A 22,408-nucleotide genomic window follows, 5' to 3' on the forward strand; every position below is an offset into this window, starting at 1 on the left:
GGGGGCGGATACTGGTGGGGTATCTGCTAGATGTTCCTGGCCTCTTCCGTCTGTACTTTCTGTCTGCAGTTCCTCTGCCCAGTTGGCCACTGGCTGGCCAGGGCTGTAAGGTGGCGGGAGACAGGACAGAGGGTCCCAGGCTTTATCTTTTTTTTTTTTTTTTTCATTTACGGGGAAGAGACCTGTAGACCTGCTGGTAGGTTGCAACCAGCAGAGAGCATATTCCTTCTTTTCCTTAGAAGCTGATGCCTGATCACTCGCATATAAGACCAGGGCTTGACAAACCCAACATTTTCAGACCCAAATTGGGATCAGAAGACAGATTTCCCCTTAATGGGTTCCTTTGGCCAAAGGAGAAGACAATATTTTACCATCATCTGTTTTTCCTTACTTTTGGTCCGGGGATCCTCTCCCCAGTGCTCTAACATTCTCCCTAATGGACTGTTGGGTGGAATGTCTGTGGGGCCTTCCTTGGTCCCACCCCTTTTAATTTCCCTAGGCCTAGAATTTCTATTTCTCATCCTCAGCTGATTCCTGTGGCTGAATCCATTTGTGTTCTCAACCTCCTCTACCAGAGATTTATTGAACACAGACCCCATGAGCTCAATCCCCCTATACCGGAGAATTTCTACCCACGTCCTGTATACTCAGCCTCCCTTACTGGAAGTTTCTTGTATACAGTCCTGTGTGCTCAATCCTCTTACCAGATGCTTCATTCATCTGTCTCCGGCCATTTTCCTCATGGGAGAACGGAATCGCGGATTGGGACTCCGCACTCGCTTCCTGTCTTGAGACACATCCCAGCCACACACACAATCAGCTTCCTGAGGATGCCCAACCACCAAGGCTGTACTTAAGTCCAATCTTCTTACCTTGGCCTGTGCACGAGGTTGCCTGGTTGCTGTGGTGTTTGCTTTTGTTTCCCCCTTGCGTCGATCTACTGTTGTCCCAACAAGAAGTCTCAGATTATTTTCTGGACACTGTGAGGCGGATGGGCTCTGGGTCAAGTGAGCTACCCAAAAGCGGGTAGGACGCGTCTCCCTGCCTCGGCTCAGAGCCCCTTCCTGCACACAGGCGGAGGATCCTAGACGAGCCCCCAAATTGTGAGAAATGCTCACAGTAAAAACTGGGACACAGGACTTGAGCAGCAAAGTGATACGTTTATTCATGTGTCTGCAGAATTGGAGGCACCCTCAGCCAGGAGCATGTGTGTGCAAAGTAGACAAAGAAAACTGGTTTTATACTAACACGATTAGTTCCCCTCCCTAACGCAATTAGCTTCCCCTCCCCTCTCCTTCTTCCCCGTTTCTCCATTACTGGTTAATTCGGGTTCACAATCTAATACGATTAACTACTTAACTCAGGGTGTGACTAACTAAGGGTACTCTAGTTATAGGTCTATCTCCAACTTATTTGCAAAGTTATCTAGGTACGTCTTCCCATTTCTCTGTGTTTGGTGACAACAATCTTCCTCCTTTTGATCCCAGAGATATGTGTGAGGAGCTGCAGGATGTCATTTTCTTGCCCCCTTTCCATGATTCATCTGTAAATTATCTCCTATTGTTTGAGAGTCACTGGCTTCTTTATCCCTTACACTAACATATACTAAGTTCTCAATCAATTGGAGTAATTATTTGTGTAGTGCTTATGGTTTACAAAGAGCTTCCAGATCTTGACTTTAAGCCCAGGCATTTGGAAGAAGTTCAGAATATTGGGTAAGGTCCAGCATCCTTTACTGGACACATCCCAAGGAGACTGTCAACTAGGCTTTTCCAGCCCAGTTCTCTCTCATTGCTCCATGCCCTGGAAAAGCACTCCGTAAGGTTCCAGCACCCTCCTGCTGCTGCAGCAGAAGCTCCCACTCAGGCAGTATGAGCTTTCCGTCACCCCTTACACAGCAAGAGGAGGCAGATTTATGCACATTTTTGCTTAAGCTCTACTAGATGTTATCTTCCCATTTTCAAATACCGCTGGGTAATTTTTTGAAAGCCAATTCTAGGTTAAGAGAATTAAACTGTGTCATTTCCCCTAGTAAACCTTTTAGATGCCTTATAAAGCAACATCTGAAAGCTGATCCTTAGTGCTGGTCACCACCCCTCCCACTCACTCTATGAAGGGAAAGGAGTGGACACTTGGAGAACCCAGGGTGTGTGAGGAGCTGTGCTGCATGCAGATGAAACAGGGGGCTGCAGGAAGCAGGAGCAACTTGCCCAGAGCACCAGTAGGCAAAAGCTCTGGCTCTGCACTTACCAGCTCTATGATTTCAGCCTCTCTGAGCTGAGTTTCCTCATCTGTAAAATTAAGATAATAACTATACTAATTTCATAGGCTCCTTGTAAACGTTTGAGTTAAATCACTTCTTATGTTTAGTACAATGGTTGACATAAGAGTCTGATAAATGGTAGGTTTTGTAGGAAAAAAGGGGGTCACATACTAAACCTGACAAGCTCAGGGGTGGCCTGCGTGGTGGCCTTAGGAACTCAGAAATGAAAGTAACTGAAACCAGAAGAGCCGGTGTCCGTGCGGCCTGCCACCTACCAGACCCAGTGAGCAGAGAGAGGGACTGAACCTTTATGGCGCACTATTCAGATGGTCGGCGACCTGAGAGCAGTGGGCTTGTACCCCAACAGACCATATTAAATTCCATTATAAATGGAGCCTTTTTATAAGGAGAAGAAAAGTGTAGGTAAGGGTTTGGAATTCATGGAAAAGGTTAATTGGATAAAAGCTGCAGCATTCCTTCATCTGTGTCCTGGGGGTTGATCTTTATGCCCTGGATGGTGGTCTTTGTGTCCTGGGGGATGGTCCTCTCAACCTGGAGCACAATGGCTCAGATGCCATCTTGATTGTTTGCAGTCCTGTGGAACTGCTTATGGTTTCACGGAGTCAAGGTGTGTCAAACCTCCATAGGTAGCTCCTTGCATACATTGATTACTAAGCTTATTAGCTGTTACCTGAAACTAAAATTTTCCAACATTTGAGTCATAACCACACAGTGTTAGAAACAAGGTCATAGTGACTCCCAAACCAGTAGCAAAGTCATTGGTAACAAAAGGGCAAATATAATTAAAGGATCTCTGAGAAGGGAGTGGATAACATTAGCATATTCACAAATCACAATAGGGGCATTTAGATGAACGCGTTAGATTGTACCTCCGGAGTATCCAGTCATGGAGAAACGGGGAAGGAGGAGAGGGGAGGGGAAACTAGTTGCGTTAGGGTGGGGAAGCTAAGACTATAAAACCAGGTTCCTTTGTCTACTTGGGGCGCACATTCTCCTGGCTGTGAGGGTGCGCCCGGCTCTGCAGACTCGTGAATAAAGGCCTCGTTTTACTGCTCAAGTCCTGTGTCCCAGTTTTTATTGTGAGCGTTTCTCACAATCTGGGGGCTCGTCCGGGATCCTCCGCCTGTGTGCGGGAAGGGCTCTGAGCCAAGGTGGGGAGACGCGTCCTACCCGCTTTTGGGTGGCCCGCTTGACCCAGGGCCCACCCGCCTCAGTGTCCGGAAACGACCCGAGACTTCTTGTTGGGACAGCAGTGGATCGACGCAGGGGGAAACAAAAGCAAACACCGCGGCAACCAGGCAACCTCGTGCACGGGCCAAGGTAGGAAAATTGGACTTAAGTACTGCCTTGGTGGTTGGGCATCCTCGGGAAGCTGATTGTGCGTGTGGCTGGTACGAGTTGTGCGTGTGGCTGGTATGAGTTGTGCGTGTGGCTGGTACGAGTTGTGCGTGTGGCTGGTACGAGTTGTGGAGTCCCTCTCCGCTGGGTCCGCTGTCCCGTGAGGAAGACGGCCGGAGTGCACCTCCGCTGGGTCCGTTGTCCCGTGAGGGAAACGGCCGGAGTGCATCTCCGCTGGGTCCGTCCTCCCATGAGGGAAACGGCCGGAGTGCTCCTCCGCTGGGTCCGTTCTCCCGTTAGGGAACGGCCGGAATGCACCTCCGCTGGGTCCGTTGTCCCGTGAAGGAAACGGCCGGAGTGCTCCTCCGCTGGGTCCGTTGTCCTGTGAGGAAATGGCCGGAGTGCACCTCCGCTGGGTCCGTTCTCCTGTGAGGAAATGGCCGGAGTGCACCTCCGCTGGGTCCGTTCTCCCGTGAGGGAACGGCCGGAGTGCACCTCCGCTGGGTCCATTGTCCTGTGAGGGAAGCGGCCGGAGTTGAACGAAGCATCTCGGTCTGTGTGCAAGTAAGCGAGTGTTGAGTGCCCCTCTGTTGGGTCCGTTAGGTTGAGAACACAGCCGGATTCAGCCACGGGAATCAGCTGAGGATGGGAAATGGAAATTTTAGGCCTAGGGGTGGAGACCAAAAGTAAGGAAGAACAGACAATGGTAAATTATTGTTGTTTCCTTTGGCCAAAGGAACCCATTTAGGGGAAATCTGTCTCCTAGCCCCGATTTGGGTCTGATGAATGTTGGGTTTGTTAAGCCCTGGTCTTATATGTGTGTTCAACTTTTTTGGATTGTTTGTTTGTTTGTTTTTGGAGAAAGAAGAGAGGGGCATCGCTGTGTGGTTGCCTCTCGCTCGTGCCCCCAGTTGGGGACCTGGCGTGTGGTCTGGTCATGTGCCCTGACTGGGGGTTGAACCGGCGACGCTTGGTTCGCGGGCTGGTGCTTGGTCCACTGGGTCACAACAGCCAGGGCCAGGCATCAGCCTTTAAGGAAGAGAGGGAATATACTCTGCTGATCACCACCTACCAGCAGATCCGCAGGTCTCTTCCCTGTAAAAAAGAAAAAGATAAGGCCTGGGACCCTCTGTCCTGTCTCCCATTGCCTTATAGCCCTGGCCAGCCGGCGGCCAACTAGGCAGAGGCACCGTGGACGGACAGTACAGACGGAAGAGGCCAGGAACACCTAGCAGATACCCCACCAGTATCCGCCCCCATGACACCTACGGCGCTGGTGGCAACTTATCTAAATTAAGAAAGGAATTGAAACAATGTAAGCAAGACCTAAAGAACTTCCCCGTTCCCTCAGAGCAGCGGGTTTCCCCTTAGGGAGGTCTCCATGGGTCCAGGACATATTAGATATGTCAAATGCTCCTTCAACAAGCACTGAAGTTAGAAACTTCAAGCGCAATATGAAGCGCTTGGTAAAGGACCCCCTTGGACTGGCAGAATAATTAGATCAGTTCCCCGGACCCAGCATATACATGTGGACAGAATTACTGTCTATACTAGACATCTTCAGTGGGGAAGAGAAGGGAGTGATCAGACGGGCTGCTATGAGGATATGGGAAAGGGAACATCCCCCCGGTCAGGAAATTGTCCCGGCCTAACAGAAGTTTCCCAGTATAGACCCTGCTTGGGATAACAGGCCGGAGGCTAGGGCTCAAATGAAAGACCTTAGGAGCTTCGTCATCAGGGAAATCAAGGAGTCCATTCCCCATGCACAGAATGTCTCCAAGGCATTCGAAATACAGCTCCATCAGATCCCTGCAGAAGCTCAGGGACAAAATGAGGAAGTATTCTGGTCTAAATCCAGAGAATGCAGTGGGACAGGGACTCTTAAAAGTCACCATTGTAACAGAAACTAGCCAAATATTTGTAAGAAATTGCAAAAAGTAAGTGAATGGGCCAATTAAGCCCCTGAAAAACTCTTCAGGGAAGCTCAGAAAGTGTATGTTAGAAAAGAGGAGGAGAATGAGGAAGTAGCCCTCTTTAACTCTCTAAACCCGGGAGACAAAGGAACTGTTTTGGCGCCAAACTGCGTCCAGGTAAAGGGGCCTCCCAGGGCACCACCCCTTCCGCAGGTAGGGGCGGCTCCCGCGGCATAGCCCTCTCCCCAGGTGGGGGCGGTTCCCGCAGCAGCATCGGAGGCTCCTGGGGCGCAGCCCCCTCTGCAGGTGAGCGTGGCTTCTGCAGTGCCCACCCATCTGCAGATTCAAGGGACTTCCCTCTCAGCACGCCTTTTGGTTACGGCCTCTGAAGTGACTGCAAAGCCAATGACTCCACCTCTGCAGGAGGAGAAATGGGTCTCTCCCTCCAGAGCCTGCATGAAGGTTGTGATTTGGACACTAAGCCTCATAGGTATACTGCCATTTAGGTAGGGTAAGCCACATGAGTGCTCCACCATGGTGGATAAGTCACATGGGTTTGCCACCATCTTGTGGGTCGTACTTATGGGTGCCACCGTCTTCAAAGATGCTGCATGTAATGCTGCCGCCATCTTTGAAGTGGGCAAAATGGTGGGTTAGATATGCTCTTAAGGTGATGTGCTTTGTTTGCAAAATAGTATATGTCTAAACATTCAAGTCATTGCTGCATGACAGGTGTTTGCAAGGTCTAAGCTTCAGAAAACTGCAGAATATCTACAAATCTAGGAACTTTTAGCTGCCAGATACTGAGTTTAAGTACAGTTCTTCGCCGTGTGGAAAAGAACAAGGATTGGAAGCATGTTATGGTTAAATCTAAAGCAGTAAAGGGTATTTAGAAAGTTTGTGAATGTTGCAGAAGGTCTGAGGAAAGTTGTAATTATAAAAAAGAAAGAAAGTTATAGAAGCTTTAAACTTGGGAAAAGGAAACCTCAGCTGCTTGTGTTCTGTTTATGCTCTGAAAGGAAAAATTGAGGTTTCCCAGGGAAATTTTAAAACTTCACATGAAAGAAAGGGAACCAAAAGAAGTGTAAAGCATGTAAATGAAAAATTTGTTAGAAATTTATGAAGGTTTTGAGAAGAAATTGTATGGTTTTAGTAATAGAAGGTATAATGCATGGAAATGCAGTTTTGAAGGACAAGGATTTTCCTTCACGCCTTTATATTTTTCTCCCTACCGGAACCCTCCAGTATTTGGCATCGTAAAGAAGTAAGAAGTGACATAAGGTTCCTTTGCATAAAACTAATAAGACCAGTTGCTAATGGTGGTAATGTCAGCCGAGGCTTTGACTGGAATGTCATGCCTGAAGGAGGCATGCCTAGGCTAATGCAAGCCCATGAGGGAAAGACCTAGCACCTTGGGTGGTTGTGCGGTCCATGGCAATCTTTCTAGGGAAGAAACAAAGGTTGCTTCCCTGATAAATGGCTAGGAGGAAACTTTAGGCACAATGGAAAGCTTGAAGAATTTGTAAAAAGCATGGGTTTTACAGGCAAGGTCAGATGGCAGGTATGTGGCTCAGCTTCTGTGCCCAGAGGGCAGACTAAAGGTAATCCTGAAGGTTCCTTGTGTAAGTTCCAGCAAAGCAGACTTAAAAGATTTATGCTATCAATGGCTGCTCTTGTTGTATTTATGCAAATGAACAGGCTAAATTAAAACTGGACTTAATGCAGTCCCTTTAATAACGAGGAGGGTAATCTTAGGGAGAAAAATCATGATTTGAGGAAGATCACAATGCTCAGTGGTAGACTATAAACTAGTGCAGCTAACTGTCTATAAAGTTCATTTTAATTCAAAGTTTGTTTTCATTCGAAAGTTAAAACAGGTCTGTGACATCAACAATGCTTAATTTATAGGCAAGAAGAATATCAAATGCCTTGCAACTGGATATCTTCCCAATAAGACAGTCTTGCAAATTTAAAGACTGGTTTGTGAATTGTGTTGTGTGAATTAACATGTGTGTGTCTTTCTGTTTTCATAGGGCATAAGCCTATGACCTCATTTCCTGAGTGGTTGTCTGTACATACAAGCCGCACTTAAGAAGCCCATCTGCATTGCTGCCTCCTGAGACTCAACAGTTTGGCTGAACTAAGTGGTTGGGTTGGCGAAGTATGGGTTGGTCAATGGGCTTCATTTTAAAACTGGTCTCCTTTGCCTAAAATAACTTTAAGCAAAGAAGCTCCTCCCCCAAACTGCCAGCCTCTCCAGTGCAACCCTCTTCTAACACTTAACCAGCCACAGGCCTTAAGTCAGAAACCCCATGTGGCTACCAGAGTTTATGGCTTAGGAGTGGATATATCTGGCATAGATCCAGTAGGATGGCTAGGTCTTCACTTAGTGACAACTCCTCCTTCCCTAGAAAATCTAACTTCTCTCAGCTAGATCTCAGAAACACCTCAGAAAAGACTCCAGAATAATCCAGCCAAGGTAAAAGTTTTTAAGGTATTAGATCTCAGACAAACCTTAGAGATAGAGACTGGGTACGGAGACGCAAATGCTTGGGTAGAATGGGTCAAATTTGCTGTTAATTCCCTGAATAAAAGCAACTGTTATGCTTGTACCACAGGGAGACCCCAGCACAGGTTGTACCATTTCCACTAGGCTGGGACTCTGACCCCTCGGGAATCACCTGTATGCTCGCTCTCTACCAGGATGAGAATGCATGGGGAAATGGGACTTGCAGAAGCTTGTCTCTCCTCTTCCCTCTATAAGGAGTAATGGGACTCAATCCCTCCCTTCATACTCAGTGGGGCCCATGAATTACTCTTCTTGCCTCTCTAGGGGGGAAGCGAATTCGGGTACCCCTGCAGAAGAACTCCGAACATGCACTCATACCAGAAATGCGAGCCACCTTCACAGTGGGGCCGGCGACTATATTCCCCTCCAAGTCCCCAGAGCAGATGTCTGGTGGTATTGTGGGCAAAGGAGTCTCTGGAAAATCCTACCTGACAGGTGGAGTGGAACCTGTGCCCTGGTTCAATTGGCTATCCCATTTACCCTAGCATTTCCAAAACTGGTCCAGACTAGACTGCCCCTGTTAGGGAAAAGAGGTCAGTGGTGCCTGGTGGATCCTTTGATCCTCATATCTATGTTGACGCAATTGGGGTCCCCAGAGGAGTTCCAAATGAGTTTAAAGCTAGAAATCAAATAGCAGCAGGGTTTGAGTCAGTGCTCTTCTGTTGATTTATTTATTAAATGCCACCAGTTGAGAGGCTTGGGAGAACAGGATGGCACTGGATATGATGCTGGCAGAAAAGGGAGGTGTATGTGTAATGCTTGGGGGCAGTGTTGCACCTTTATCCCTAATAATACAGCCCCTGATGAATCTACCACTAAGGCTCTGCAGGGACTAACTACCTTAGCAAATAAGCTAGCAGAAAACTCAGGTATTGACAATCCCATAACAGAATGGTTAGAAAATTGGTTTGGCAACTGGAAAGGAATAATCTCATCAGCTCTGGTATCCCTCATAGTGGTAGCAGGCGTCCTCACAGCTTTAGGCTGCTGTATTCCATGCCTTAGAGGTTTAGTTCGAAGACTAATTGAGACTGCACTAACTAAACAGATGCAGCAACTTTTCATAATCTCCTCCTCCGAGAGACCAAAGGGAATCCTAACCATGAGGAAGAAAGTCAAGAAATCCTCCTTAAATTTGGAGGAATAAATAGAATGGTTTGAGTAGTCAATTTTCCAAAAGAGACAGGGGGAAATTGTTAGAAACAAGGTCATAGTGACTCCCAAACCAGTAGCAAAGTCATTGGTAACAAAAGGGCAAATATAATTAAAGGATCTCTGAGAAGGGAGTGGATAACATTAGCATATTCACAAATCACAATAGGGGCATTTAGATGAATGCGTTAGATTGTACCTCCGGAGTATCCAGTCATGGAGAAACGGGGAAGGAGGAGAGGGGAGGGGAAACTAGTTGCGTTAGGGTGGGGAAGCTAAGACTATAAAACCAGGTTCCTTTGTCTACTTGGGGCGCACATTCTCCTGGCTGTGAGGGTGCGCCCGGCTCTGCAGACTCGTGAATAAAGGCCTCGTTTTACTGCTCAAGTCCTGTGTCCCAGTTTTTATTGTGAGCGTTTCTCACAACAGGAAGGTCTGAAATTAAAACTTATTAACTAAAAGCAGTTCATGGTGGGTAGTCATGTGCTAGGCTGCTATTTTTCCCTAAGAAAGGTCAATCTTTACCTTAACAGAGGCTGTTGTCTTTTTGCATCTAAGATAACAGATCTTTGGAATGTCAAATTTCTTTTTCCACAGGCACTGCAGCAGGAGAAGACTGCAAATCCCCTCGTTGTTATTGTCATCATGTTAATTACTGTTACAAGTATGTGTCTATCATTTTACCTTTTATCCAATCCCAGAGGCCCACCTTTCCCCAGCTTTGCTTTCTCCCACTAATGACCAATGGATTTTATGAACCCCCCCCTTAGGCCTCCTCTTTTGATTGTAATGTATAAAATGAGGTGCTAAACTTATATTTTCTGGATCATTTCTCAATTCGCTGAGATTTTGCTTCCTGGCAACTGTCGTCAGTCTGGCTAAAGTAAACCCACCAAAAATTCTCCACAGGTTTGAATGTTTCTTACCTTGACAGTTTCATTACTGTTACCTGAAAAAGAGGAGCAGCTAGGGTTTCCTCTGTGCCTTTTCCATTGCACAAATGGCCCCTCGTTCCTGACTGAGAAAAGCAAGTTTATCTCCAAATGAAAGAGCCTAATAGCTCCCAGCCCAGCTCCTGGTTGAGGCATTGGGGTGTGGGTATGTTACAGAAACAGGGGTGTCCAAAAAAACCCCCAAAGCTTGTGGCTGGGGGATGGGGAGAAGAAAGCAGCTTTCAGGATGCCTTAACATGCCTGTGGCTGGTGTCTGGTGACTGGTGTCTTTATCATGTACATGGCTTGGATGCTTCCAAGACCTCGGGTAGATGGGAGGGGTCTTGGACCAGGGGATGGTATGGAAAAAGCACGCAGAGCCTGCGTGAGGTTCTGTGAATGGTCAGAACTGGGGACCATGCCCACTGCATCACAGGACGCAGTTGGGGATTTAAAAATGGGGGGCACACATTTTAACTGTATGCTCCATGCGGATTACAAAGGGGGGAACACCATGCAGTTTTAAGAGGGCATACCATGCTGCTTTGAGAAGGGAAAACTCCATGCTGCTCACAAGGGGGCTAGGAATTCACGCGGTTCTGGATTAAAAGCTGGTGAGCACCTTAACACAGACCTCCCCAGTCAGAATTGAATGATTGGCAGCTACTGGTAAAGCTGAACTGTGTTTAGAAAGTAGGGAAACGGTATCTCTAGCTTTTCTCAAACTAGCCTGGTTTGGTAGCAGGGAGGCAAGGATATGTGTTTAAGGGTGTTTTAAAGAACATAAGACTTAACAGCAGAAATCCGCAAATAGTTAGATCAATATAACTGTTAAATAAACAATTCTTTTTCTTTTCACTAAACTCTGGAATTGAGAGTTATAATTCTGGCGGCGGGCAATTGGGCCCCTGACTAAGCAGTTCGTGGGTTCTGTTTCAATCGGAGCAGCCCAGGGGTTCTTTAACAGGTATGGGTAGGAAAACCACCTTATTTGAGGTGGGAGTTGTTTTGTCCAACCTATAAAGCAGCTCCCTTATTCCTCACTGCTAACCAGTGATCCAGTCTTTCTCTGGGTCTTTTGATTGACAGGGCACCAATTCTCTGATGCCATTTGAATACCTGCTAGTTAGAAAACGTGGTTTCTCTGTTCCTTCTCCCTCCACCGTCCTTCCACTTCCCACATCCTCTCTCCTCCTCCTTCCTCCTTTTATTGTCTCCTCCCTCTTCCTCTTTCAGCCCTGTCCTCCCCCTTTCTTCAGCCCTGCCAGGCCCGACAGACAGCTCGAGGTCCCACTCTGCCCTGACGTCAGCATCTCTGTCTTGGAGAGCTGGATGGGTTTGCAGTGTGGCCACTGGTCCGCATGATGGAATGAATTGGTCTTCAGTGGCTATAACAATCCTCTGGGGTTTGGAGGGTCTTTCCCAAGCAAAACCTTTTATCTGGGCCTCTGGCTTGGCCTTCTGGTTCATTAATGTCATCATCAGCTCCGCTCAGTGTCCATTATTAACCCATCTAGGACCACATGAAACTGGAATTGGGTTGATGTGGCGTCTTGAGGCCCAGTCGGCCCTGCGTGCAAGCCGTGGAGCAGGCTGTGGCGCTTGAGCGATCCCCTAAGCCAGCGCCCGCAAGGCAGCCTTCCGCGTGGAACCCTGCGCCTGGAAGCCGGGGACCCTGCAGCGGCCGCCCCCAGCTGCCTCGGCGCGCGGCCGCTTTAAGAGAGGGGCGGGCCGGCCCAGGCCAGGAGGCCCGCCCACAGGCTCCTAGTCCTCTTTGATCCATTCAAAAATTACTCATTGCAAATTCCCGGACTGCCGGGAGCAGGGAAAGAAGGGGGCGGAGGAGCCGCGCCGCTGCCGGTGCCTCGCTGGGGCACCGGAGGCCCGAGCTGCCCGCGGGCCCTTCTGGCTCCGGGGCCTCACCAGGAAGCGTCCGCATCTCGACACCCGAGCTCCGCGTGCCGCCTCCCACCCGGCATTCGGCCCCGAGCCGCGCCCGACCGCAGCAGGGTCCCGGCGATGGCTGGCCGCTGAGCATGGCTCAGCACGGCGCCCCCGGCCCGCTCGGCATGGCCGCGCGCGAGGAGCTGTACAGCAAAGTCGCCCCGCGGAGGGCCCGCCAGCCGCGCCCCGGCACCGTCAAGCACGGATCTGCGCTGGACGTGCTGCTGTCCATGGGCTTCCCCAGAGCCCGCGCGTAAGTGTCGGCGCTCGCGGCGCTCGCCGCCCGTCCGGCCCCAAAGGGCCGGCCCTCGGCTTCGCTCCGGCTCGCCTCCCGCGCCTGCCGCCTGGGCGGCGCGCGCCTCGCTGCCCGCATCCTGCCGGGGGCGGGATGGGGCGCGGGAGCCCGGCGCTCACGCTTCCGGGCGGGGGTAGGAAAAGACGCCGAGCCGGAGCGCTGGGCTGGGGCTGGCTGCGGCCGCTGAGGGGAGGCATGCCTCGGGGCGAGGGCATGGGTTCGAGTCCCGGGGCCTTTGCGCAGCGCCGGGCCTCCGCGCGTGGGGCTAAGCCGGTGTCTCGGGGGCCGTGGGGAGGCGGGCCCCACAGGGGGCTCAGGCACCCTCGGAGTCCAGAGCGCTAGGCTGGCCCCGGGTCGTCCCGATGGCTGGGAGAGGGAAGGGGGCCGCCGGTCAGGGAGGTCGGCCCTCCCCGCGGCAGCGGCTTCCAGCTCCGGATGCCGCTCTCCGGCTGCGGCTCCCTCCGGAGTGGGAGGGGCGCGAGCGTGGGTGCTGCTGCGTGTTCATCGACCGGGAGGAGGGGAGGAGGAGAAGCGGTTCCTCCAGGGGACTCGGGTTTTCGGTTCTCGTCAGTGGTGACGGCAGCGCAGAAGTTCGTGGGTGCGACGAGTACGGAGGGGGAGCTGTCCCCCCTCATCCCTGGCTCTGCAGCGCGGGGAGGGCGCAGGTGGCCGCCCCTGCAGTCCGTTGCGAGGAGGCCTGGCCGCCGGCGGGAGGCAGCGGGAGGCTTCGGAAGCCGGCGCCGGCGGCCGTGGGGCTGGAGCCGCGCCCGGGAGGAAGCCGGGGCCCCGTGGCCAGGCCCTTCCGCCTCGGTGGCCTGCAGATTCCGTAGGTGGGGTCGCACTGCCTGCGACCCTGTGGCGCTGCTGCTGTGAATGGCACCCCCAGAAACGGGAAGGTGGGACGGTGGGGGGCTGGGCGAACTTTACTAGGAAGGGCAGAGTTAATGGAAGTTCTTTTCTTTCTCCCCCGTTTGTCAGGTTTCCCTTCCCTGGCCTACGGGCAAGCCTGTTTGTTCCTCACCACCCAGGCCGTTACCTCTCGGCCAAAGCAGACCCCTCGCTTTTCGTCCCACGCAGCCTCCGTGGAAGGCCTGAAGTGTACTGATGCTGCTGTTTCCCAGTGGCTTCCAAGCACGGGGCTCTAGTCCGGGGCCCGCTGCAGGGACATGTGGGCGCGCACGGGCGTGTCAGCTGTGGGGGCTGCCCATTAGGTCCTCCCTGTGGAAGGTGAAGGTGGTAGCGCTCCTTGAGAAGGGACGTCGGGTCGGAGTCTGCTGGGCAGTGTTGCAGAATTCGCCCAGTCCAAGGCATTTTTCCTTTAAGAAACGAGGCCAGTGCTAGGCCCTATACTGTTTAATGAAGGGAGGAAATACTTAACTACTCAGCCCATCATGTTTGGTATTCAGACTGTCTTTAAAGGGTCCAGGAGGCCTTGTCCATGTCCTGACCTATTAGAATGATGGTCTGATTTTGACTTGTTCAATCCCTGAGATCTCATGATAGCCAGCCTTTACTGAGTACTTACTATGTACAGTTCTAAGCACTTTACCCATTAGTCGTCTTACCATCCCAGCCACCCAATGGAAAAGGTAACTATATGCCCATTTTATGAACTGGGAAACAGGTTAGAGGGGCTACATAACTTGCTCAGCATCACAGCAGTAAGCAGTGAACTTGGGACTCAAACCCCGGCAGTGTGCCTGCTCAGCATAGGCCTCACATCCAGGGCTGGGTGTAAATGAGCTTGTGTGAGGAAAATGCTTAGCGCAATGCCTGGCACATAGTGGGCATTGTTAGCAGCTTTATTAGTTTCTGTGGCTTCTGTAACAGGTTACCACACACTATTAGTTTCTGTGGCTTCTGTAACAGGTTACCACCCAACATCTATTCTTTTCCAGTTCTGCATCCCAGAAGCCCTATGTCAGTGTCCCTGGGCTGAAATCAAGGCGGCGGCAGCGCTCAGCTCCCCTGCAGGTTCTAGGGGAGAATCTCTTCCTTGCCTCTTCCAGCTCCTGTTGGCTGCTGGCATTCTTTGGCTTGTGGCTGCATAATTCCAATCTCTTCCTCCGTGGTCACATTACCTTCTCTCTGTGTCAAATCTCTGTCTCTTTCCTAGAAAGACACTTGTGATTGCATTTAGGGCCTTCTCAGATAACTCAGGCTATTCTTCCCATCCTAAGATACTTCACTTAATCACATCAACAAACTGTGACCCCCCCCCCGCCCGCACCCCATAAGGTAATGTTCACAAGTTCCAGGGACTGGGTTGTGGATATCTTTTGAGGAGCCATTTTTCAGCCTATTGTAGCTCCTGTCATTGTTGTTTGCACGGCTTCTCTTTACTGAAAAGGTGACAGAGTGGGTCATGGTGACATAGACTGGGTGGGAGGAAGGCTGTGTTTGCTGTTCTTTCTCCTTCAAATACTCTGCCTCGGAGTGGGCTGAGAGCCCTAGGCAGTCACCTGACCTGCTTCCACTCCCTACCCAGACTGGCATCTCTTCTACTTCAACCTAGAAAGACCGATGCAGTCAGCCTTCCCCTTAATAACAACTCAGGTCAGTAAGAAGAGGGGCCTCTCCCTTGGGCCATCTGAAGTTTCAGAGGGCAGAGTTTTTGCTTTATTTTGTCAGGCATAGCAGTCTCTGAGGAGCCCCTTTTTAGGTCTGACTCCTGGAGGAAGGAGCATGATGATATTGAAAGCAGGAGCGAGCAGGGATGATTTCCTGGGGTTGGGATGACGTGACTGTGATGAAAGAAGGGATGAGACCGTGTCTGGAACATGACCCTTTAAAGAGAGAACAGTGGCAGCCAGGGCTGCCAGCTCTGGTTTCCCCTTTGTGTGTCACCAGGACTAGTGTTGTGCAGCAGCAAGAGGGGAACTTCCACTGGCTCTGGGTGGGCTGTCAGAGCACTGAGAGGCCAGCGAGGCCCAGTCCCACCCCAGCATGTGCCGTGCTGTGGTCTTGGATAAGTCACTTCACCCTCTGTGCCCCAGCGACTCCCTCCGAGGGGGCCAGGATTAGTCTGTACATGCTTCTTATGTGCTTGGGGTCAAGGGTAAAAGTGCTGAGCAAGCAGGGTGACCTCAGGGTGTGTGTTCTGTCCCGCTCATTGCTCCCCAGTCCTGTGCTGGATTTTTTCCATTCAACCTTAGTGCCTTCAGCCGTTGTAGACTCTGCTGTGGAAGAACCTGCTGCACAGAGGAGCAGTGAGGAGTGGCGATTTTTATGGGGTGTGTGTGTGTCTCTCTGCATGTAAGCAAATAGCACATAAGGGAGTATTAGAGAGGCTTCAGGAAGAAAACTTTCAAGGGGCCAAAATAGCCTATCCCTTAATTTTTCTTCTGCTTTTTTCTATTGCCAATAGCTCTGCCCTGTTCCAGAAGTTCTAAAAATAAGGTCCGCCTTTGCCAAGACTGGAGTGAGCTTGACGGGAAGGGAAAGAAAGAGTGCATGTGCTGGGCAGAGGCTGAGCCTGGGGCCAGTTGGAGGCTATGTGTGTCAACCGAGAAGGCAGGACAGGAATGGGATAGAGCTGTTGCTCTGTACAACCCTCCTTGACTTTCTACTACCCCTGCTGGCCTCGGCAGTTTAGGGTTTGGTGTGGGAGAGTGGGACTCACTTCTCTTACCTCATCTGAAGCTTGAGTCCGCGGAACAATGAGTTTGGGAAGTCCTGGCTGATACAGCTCTGCCTTTTCTTTTGTTTTGTTGGGGTTTATTTGAGGCTGCCTGTGACTAGTAGTTTAGGTGCAGCCTGTGGCTTTAGAGTGCTTCTCAATGATTGAGAGAAGCTTGCAAGAGGACACTGTGACAGGGGTCAGATGATGTTCTAGTACAGCATCTGACACTTGAGGCTTTTAGGTCTTTTGTTTAACTCCCTTTTTTCAATATCCTGACCTGTGCATGACAGTGCCTGCCACAAGGCTCTGTCAAGACAAAATGATATCAGGTCAGAAAAGGACTTGGAGAAGTGAAAAGTATAATCTGAACACAGCTAGTTATCGTTATTGTGTTGGACTAGAAGAAAATGAAGGATACGAGATGGTTGTTGATTCACATGTGCTGTTAGATTGTCCTTTTTCCTACTAAGAATATTTGAACAATGCCTAGTTAAAGAGAAAGACAGTGGCAGAAGGAAAGAGCTGAAGAAGTGCCTTTGACTTTGCTCTGGAGAGGAAACTGCATCAACTCTGCCTCACTGCCCAAAGATAAAAGCAACTCAGAGCTGGCTACACAAGAAATTGAGAGGCAACTCGGAGAGCTCGTGAATTAAAATATCCAGTTTCTTTGGCCTTCTCCAGCTTACCTGGTGACTGCCTTTGGTTGGGTTCTCTGAAAGTACTTGGTCAACTTAGCATCTCTGAAATGTGGCTGATTTGGTGGGGGAGGGGTGGGAGGGGACTACAGCTGCTTTCCCAGGGGTGTTGGGTTGAAAGAGAAGATGAACCATGGCCCACTTGAAGCTGAAGGGATCTTATAGGTGAACTGAGGCAAGGAAGTCTCTTACCCCCAACATGACCATCTGCCCACACAGCACTCCTGCATTTGTGTTATTTTACAGTTGAAAACTTGCTCTCACATGCACTAAATATCCCTCTTGATGAACACAGCAGCCCTGTAAGGTAAAATGCATGATAAAAGCCACATTTTAAAAATGAGACTTGAGACCCCAAAGAGCTCAGGGACTTACCTGGTGTAGGGTCATGTCTCCATGCATGTGTCCAGGCCTCATAGAGGCCCTCGTTCAAAAGGAAATACCTACCTAGATGTTCATTCTTTTAACTTTATCAAGGTCTAGTTTATATACAATAAATTAGCCTATTTAGAGGTTGATCCAGTTTTGACATTTGAAAACATGCGGAATCACCACCACAAGACGCAGCACATGTCCATCAGCCCTCAAAGTTATTTATGCCCCTTTGCAGTCAATCTCTTGTCTCTGGGCAATGCCAACCTGCTTCCTGTTAGCACAGATTAGTCTGCATTGTCTAGAGTTACCTGTAGGTGGAATCATATGGTGCATATTTGGCCTGCCTTGCTTCTTATCTGAGCTTGTGAGACTCGTCCGTGATGCATGCATCAGTGGTTGGTCCCCTATTAGTCACGAGTAGATCTTGATGTATTTTATTGTGCTAGTAATGTAATTATAACCTTTGTCCACAGCTTCTATGTAAGTTCCCTGTTATATTCTCATAATACTTTAGCTTTGTAGACTACTTTGGAGATTATAAAGATTTATATACATATTCACTATCAAGTCTCAGAATGATAACTTCATGAGAACACCGAGGTTCAGAAGATTGTCACAGAGAGTGAGGAGCAAGCATCCTACCGTATGACTATTCTCTGGTTTTGGTCACCACCCTGCCCTCAGCTGTCTCAAACTCTAGCGGCTTGTCACCGAGTGGACAATAATTCTCAGAGCTAAAAGTTTTGCTTTTCAGACAGACAACAAAATGAGGGAATCCTGGGTCCCCCACTAGCCCTGCTCCTGCCAAGGACATTGGTGGCAGAGCTGTCAGTCCCACCCACTCCCAGTAGGCCCCTTGGGTGTGTGAGGGGGTGCCCCTCCTCTTGGCAACCATAAACTGAAGAAGCCCCGTCACTAACTTTCTGCTACCCAGAAGTCTAACCTTGCGGCAGCTGTTCACATGGCCTGGGTTTGAATCCCTGCTCTGCCCCTTGCCAGCTGGATGACTTTGGGTGGGTTGCTGAATCCACTAAGTCTCAGTGGGTTCCCTGTCTGCAAAGCACCGACAACAACAGCATCTAACGCATAGAACTGCTGTGGGGGCTAAGGGTGCTGATGTCCCGTTGCAGACACTGGGGAGTGCCTGGCACTCATGGAGCCTCCGCAGCGGCCCTTCGGGGGCCAAGGCAGCCTCTTCTCAGCCCGGTGAATGCACTACAGACAGGCTGAAAGCTCTGGGCATGGCTCGCACCACACAGGCAGCTCAGTGGCAACATGCAAGGAATGCAAGCTCCGTGTGCCAGACGCACTGTGCTCTCCCTCGGCTCTCAGCTCTTAGTGGTTTGGACTCACCCATGTGCCTTTCTTTCCCTGGCATCAGCGTTCCCAGCTGCAGTTCTGGTGACTTGGAGGCACTTGGGCAATGTTTTGGGGCAGCACAGGGGTGTTTTCACTGCTTCATGTGTGCTTTTCCCTTTCAGTGCGTGTAGCTGTTTTGTTTGACCCAGAGCTGTATGGTCAAATACTCTTCTCTCTTTAAAGAAAACTCTTCAGGACTGTTGATATTCTAGAGTAAATACATGGGAAGAAAGAAGATATGAGGCAATTACAACTGTGGACAGTTGTTTAGTTTGCATTAGTATAATTTTCAAATTGGTACATAATGTTCTTCCTGAAAAATGACTAAATGCAGGTTAAATGAGAGGAGGTTTGTGCCTCGAGTCCAGCTCCTGGGGCAGATAAATTGCTTGTGGGCACCTTTTTAATTAAAGGGACACCATCCCTTTTGCAGGGTCACCGCTGTTTGTGTGATAATTCCCATTGTGCTCCTTTGTCCCAGTGGAAACATAAACATTCTTACACCTAAAGCAACTGGCAGTGAACTCCACCAGGACGAGGGCTACTGCCACACGCAGTGGGAAGCTGAAGGAAGCACCACCTAGCAGCCCACGGGAGTCGGGACAAGCCAAGCGGAACCCACAGCACAGGTGGCCAGAGGAGCCGAACAACTCAGGGTTCTTTTCAGTTTTGTTGGGTAAACCTTCTCCATAAACCAGGGAGCAGTGTTGTTTAGCATCCTGCTTCTGAGCTGACTGTGCCCTGTTCAAAAATATTTACTGTGAGCATGCACTCACTAAATGTTTATTCTCTTATCTTGGGTAGGAAGCACTTAGAGAGCAGGAAAGAAATCTGCCTCCAGTGGCTGCTTTTGTGTACAGTCTGTTTAAACACAGACAAACACATGAAGAACTGGAGGGGGGCTGCTGGAGCTCTGAGCCAGCAACATCTGCTGTCTCGTTTCTTTTTTTTTTTAATTTATTTTTATTTTTTTAATTTTTATTGATATTTTTAGAGAGAGAAGATGGGGTGGGGAGACAAAGAGACGTCTATTTGTTGTTCCACTTCTCTGTGCATTCATTAGTTTATTCTCTTCTAACTTCATTTTTATTGTTGACACCATTACAGACGCCCCCATTTCCCCCCATTTGCCCACCGCCACGCAGTCCTTGCTCCCCTTCTGCCTTCCCCTGACCCTCACCACACTGCTGCCTGGATCTGCGGGTCACGCATATATGCTCTTCAGCTAATCCCTTCACCTACTTTCATCTAGTCTCCCCGTCCCCTTCCCCTCGGACAGTCTGACAGCTGTCAGTCTGTTCCATTTGTTGATTCCTTTTTTTTTTTTTTACTGTAAACCTACTTTTGCTCACCGTCTATGTAAGTAGTAAATAACAAAAAGAATCGAAACTCACAGAAGAGGCTTTAAATAAGAGTATCATTCAGATGGTGGGATTTGAAGGGCTTTTAGAGTATCTAAGTTGTCTTATTCATATTTTAGAGTCAAGTTTTTAAAAAATTTATTTTATTTTTTAAATAGTTTGGTTTTTATTGTATTTTTTCACATTATCATTTATCCCCCTTATACCCTCTCCCACCTCCACCTGCCCCATTAGTTTTTTACTGTATGTGGCCTGATGGGAGATCCAACCCACAGCCTTGGAGGGTGGGGATGATGCTCTGCCCAATGGAGTTGCTGGCTGGGCCCTGCTGTCTCACATCTTAGTCAATCTGCCTTTGAGTTGCCTGCCTGCCTGCCGTCCTTTCTCCCCCTTTTGCCCCATCTGGTTTTATCTTTCCTGGAGAACGAGTGCAACTGAAATTTCACCTGGCTTCTCTTTGCTTTCCTTCCCTACCCGCTTTCCTGTCTCTTTTCCTCTCCCTTTCTCTCTTCTCATCCTTCTCCCTCAAGCCTTATTAAGCTTCACCTCGTGGAGCAAGCAGGGTAGAGAGGAGCACCCTTATATTGTCTACAAAGATACAGAGTTCTTCATCCAAGGGCTTTAGCCACTTCCATGCGCAGTGATCTTTTCTCTTTGGTTCCTCTTACCTCAGCAGTTGAAATCTTCGAAGGACAAGACAAGGAAAAAGACTTGCCATGTCTTATCTCCATGGCAAGTTCCCTGGGTAATGTCATTTTTTAAAGTATATTTTATTGATTATGTTGTTACAGAAGTCCCAATTTGTTTCCCTTTGCTCCCTTCTGCCCAATACCCTGCTTCCCTCCAGCAATCCCACCCCCTTTAGTTCATGTCCATGTGTCTTGCATATAAGTTCTTTGGTTTCATCCTTTCCTATATTATTCTTAACTTCCCCCTGTCTATTTTGTGCCAACTGATTATGCTTCTTAATCCCTGCACCATTTCCCCATTTCTCCCCCTTCCTCCTCCCAGCTGATAACCCTCCAGATGATCCCCATACCTATGATTGTGTTCCTATTCTGGTTTGTTTAGTTGGATTTTGTTGTTATTTTTTAGATTTAGCCGTTGATAGTTATGAGCTTGTTGTCATTTTAGTGTTCATAGTTTTGATCTTCTTTTCCTTAAGTAAGTCCCTTTGACATTTCATATAATAATGGCTTGGTAATGAACTCCTTTGGCTTTACCTTGTATGGAAAGCACTTTATCTGCCCTTCCATTCCAAATGATAGCTTTGCTGGATGGAGTAATCTTGGTTTTAAGTCCTTGCTTTTCATCACCTTGAATACTTCTTGCCAGCCCCTTCTAGCCTGCAAAGTTTCTTTTGAGAAATCAGCTGATCGTCTTATAGGCAACCCTTTGTAGGTAACTCTCTGCTTTTCTCTTGCTGCTTTTAAGATTCTTTATCTTGAACCTTTGGAATTTTAATTATGATTTGTCTTGGTGTGGTCATTTTTGGGTTTAGCTTGTTTGGGACTCTGTGCTTCCTGGACTTGTATGTCTATTTCCTTTGCCAAATTTGGTCAGTTTTCCTTCATTATTTTCTCACATAAGTTTTCAGTTTCTTGCTCTTCCTCTTCTCCTTCTGGCACCTCTATGGTTCAGATGTTGGCATGTTTAAAGTTGTCCCAGAGGTTCCTAAGTCTCTCCTCATTTTTTTTCAATTTTTGTTTCCTCATTCTGTATTGGTTGACTATTTTTTTCTTCCTTATGTTCCAAATCATTAATTTGAACCCTGTTTTTTTTCCCTTCACCATTGGTTTTCTTCCCTTCACCATTGGTTTTATGTGGATTTTCCTTCGTTTCATTTAGCATAGCCTTCACTTCTTCCCTTATGTGTTTGCTGTACTTAAGCATATCTGTCAAGCCTGTGAGCATCTTTATCACCAGTGTTTTGAACTCTACGTTTGTTAGGTTGGCTATCTACTCATCTCTTAGGTTGGCTTTCTCCTCATCGCTTAGTTCTCCCACTGGAACCTTGATCTGTTCCCCCCTTTGGGCCATACTTCTCTGTCTCCTCGTCTTGACAGGCTCCTGTGTTTGTTTGCCTCTATGTCTTAGGTAGAGCTATCTCACCTGTTATGTTGTAAGGGGCAGAGCCTTAGGTATTCATCAGTACAGGGCAACCAATTTCATCACGTTGTGGTGCTGTGTGTGGAGGAGAGATCTGAGAAGGAACAATGCCGCTTGCTTAGCACTCACCCCTTTTCCAGGCACTTCTCCCCCTTCCATATGGGACTGGCACCTCTCTAGCGGTTGCCCTGGCTGTTGTTCCCAGAGTGGATGTGTCTGCGGATGTTCTATGACCCTGGGGGCCCTTTAAACAAGTGGACTCTTCTGAGAGACCAGCAGTTTCTTCCTCCGCCCCAACCCCACTGGTTTGCACAGTCAGAAGCAGTGAGGCCTTATTTTCCCCAGCGCTAGCACTGTGAGCTGTGTGGTCTGATCTAGTGCTAGGAGCGCTCCCCAGGTGCCCCTCCCAACTTTTTAAAACATGTGACTGCACTTTTCACTGGCCAGTTGCTGCCACCGC

At 49.1% G+C, this 22,408-nt stretch overlaps 1 protein-coding gene across 1 annotated transcript in view; it reads left to right on the plus strand.

The window, feature by feature from the left end:
• The first annotated feature begins 12,070 nt into the window (after nucleotides 1-12,070).
• Nucleotides 12,071-22,408, plus strand: part of UBASH3B (ubiquitin associated and SH3 domain containing B) — a 150,362-nt gene continuing 140,024 nt past the window's right edge. The window contains exon 1 of the mRNA XM_090291850.1: nucleotides 12,071-12,385. Coding sequence (XP_090147976.1) covers nucleotides 12,225-12,385 — 161 coding nt within the window. The 5' untranslated portion in view covers nucleotides 12,071-12,224. The remainder of the gene's footprint in view (nucleotides 12,386-22,408) is intronic.

Source organism: Furipterus horrens, unplaced genomic scaffold (genome assembly GCF_987537825.1).
Source record: "Furipterus horrens unplaced genomic scaffold, mFurHor1.1.pri manual_scaffold_11, whole genome shotgun sequence".
Classification (NCBI taxonomy): Eukaryota; Metazoa; Chordata; class Mammalia; order Chiroptera; family Furipteridae; genus Furipterus; species Furipterus horrens.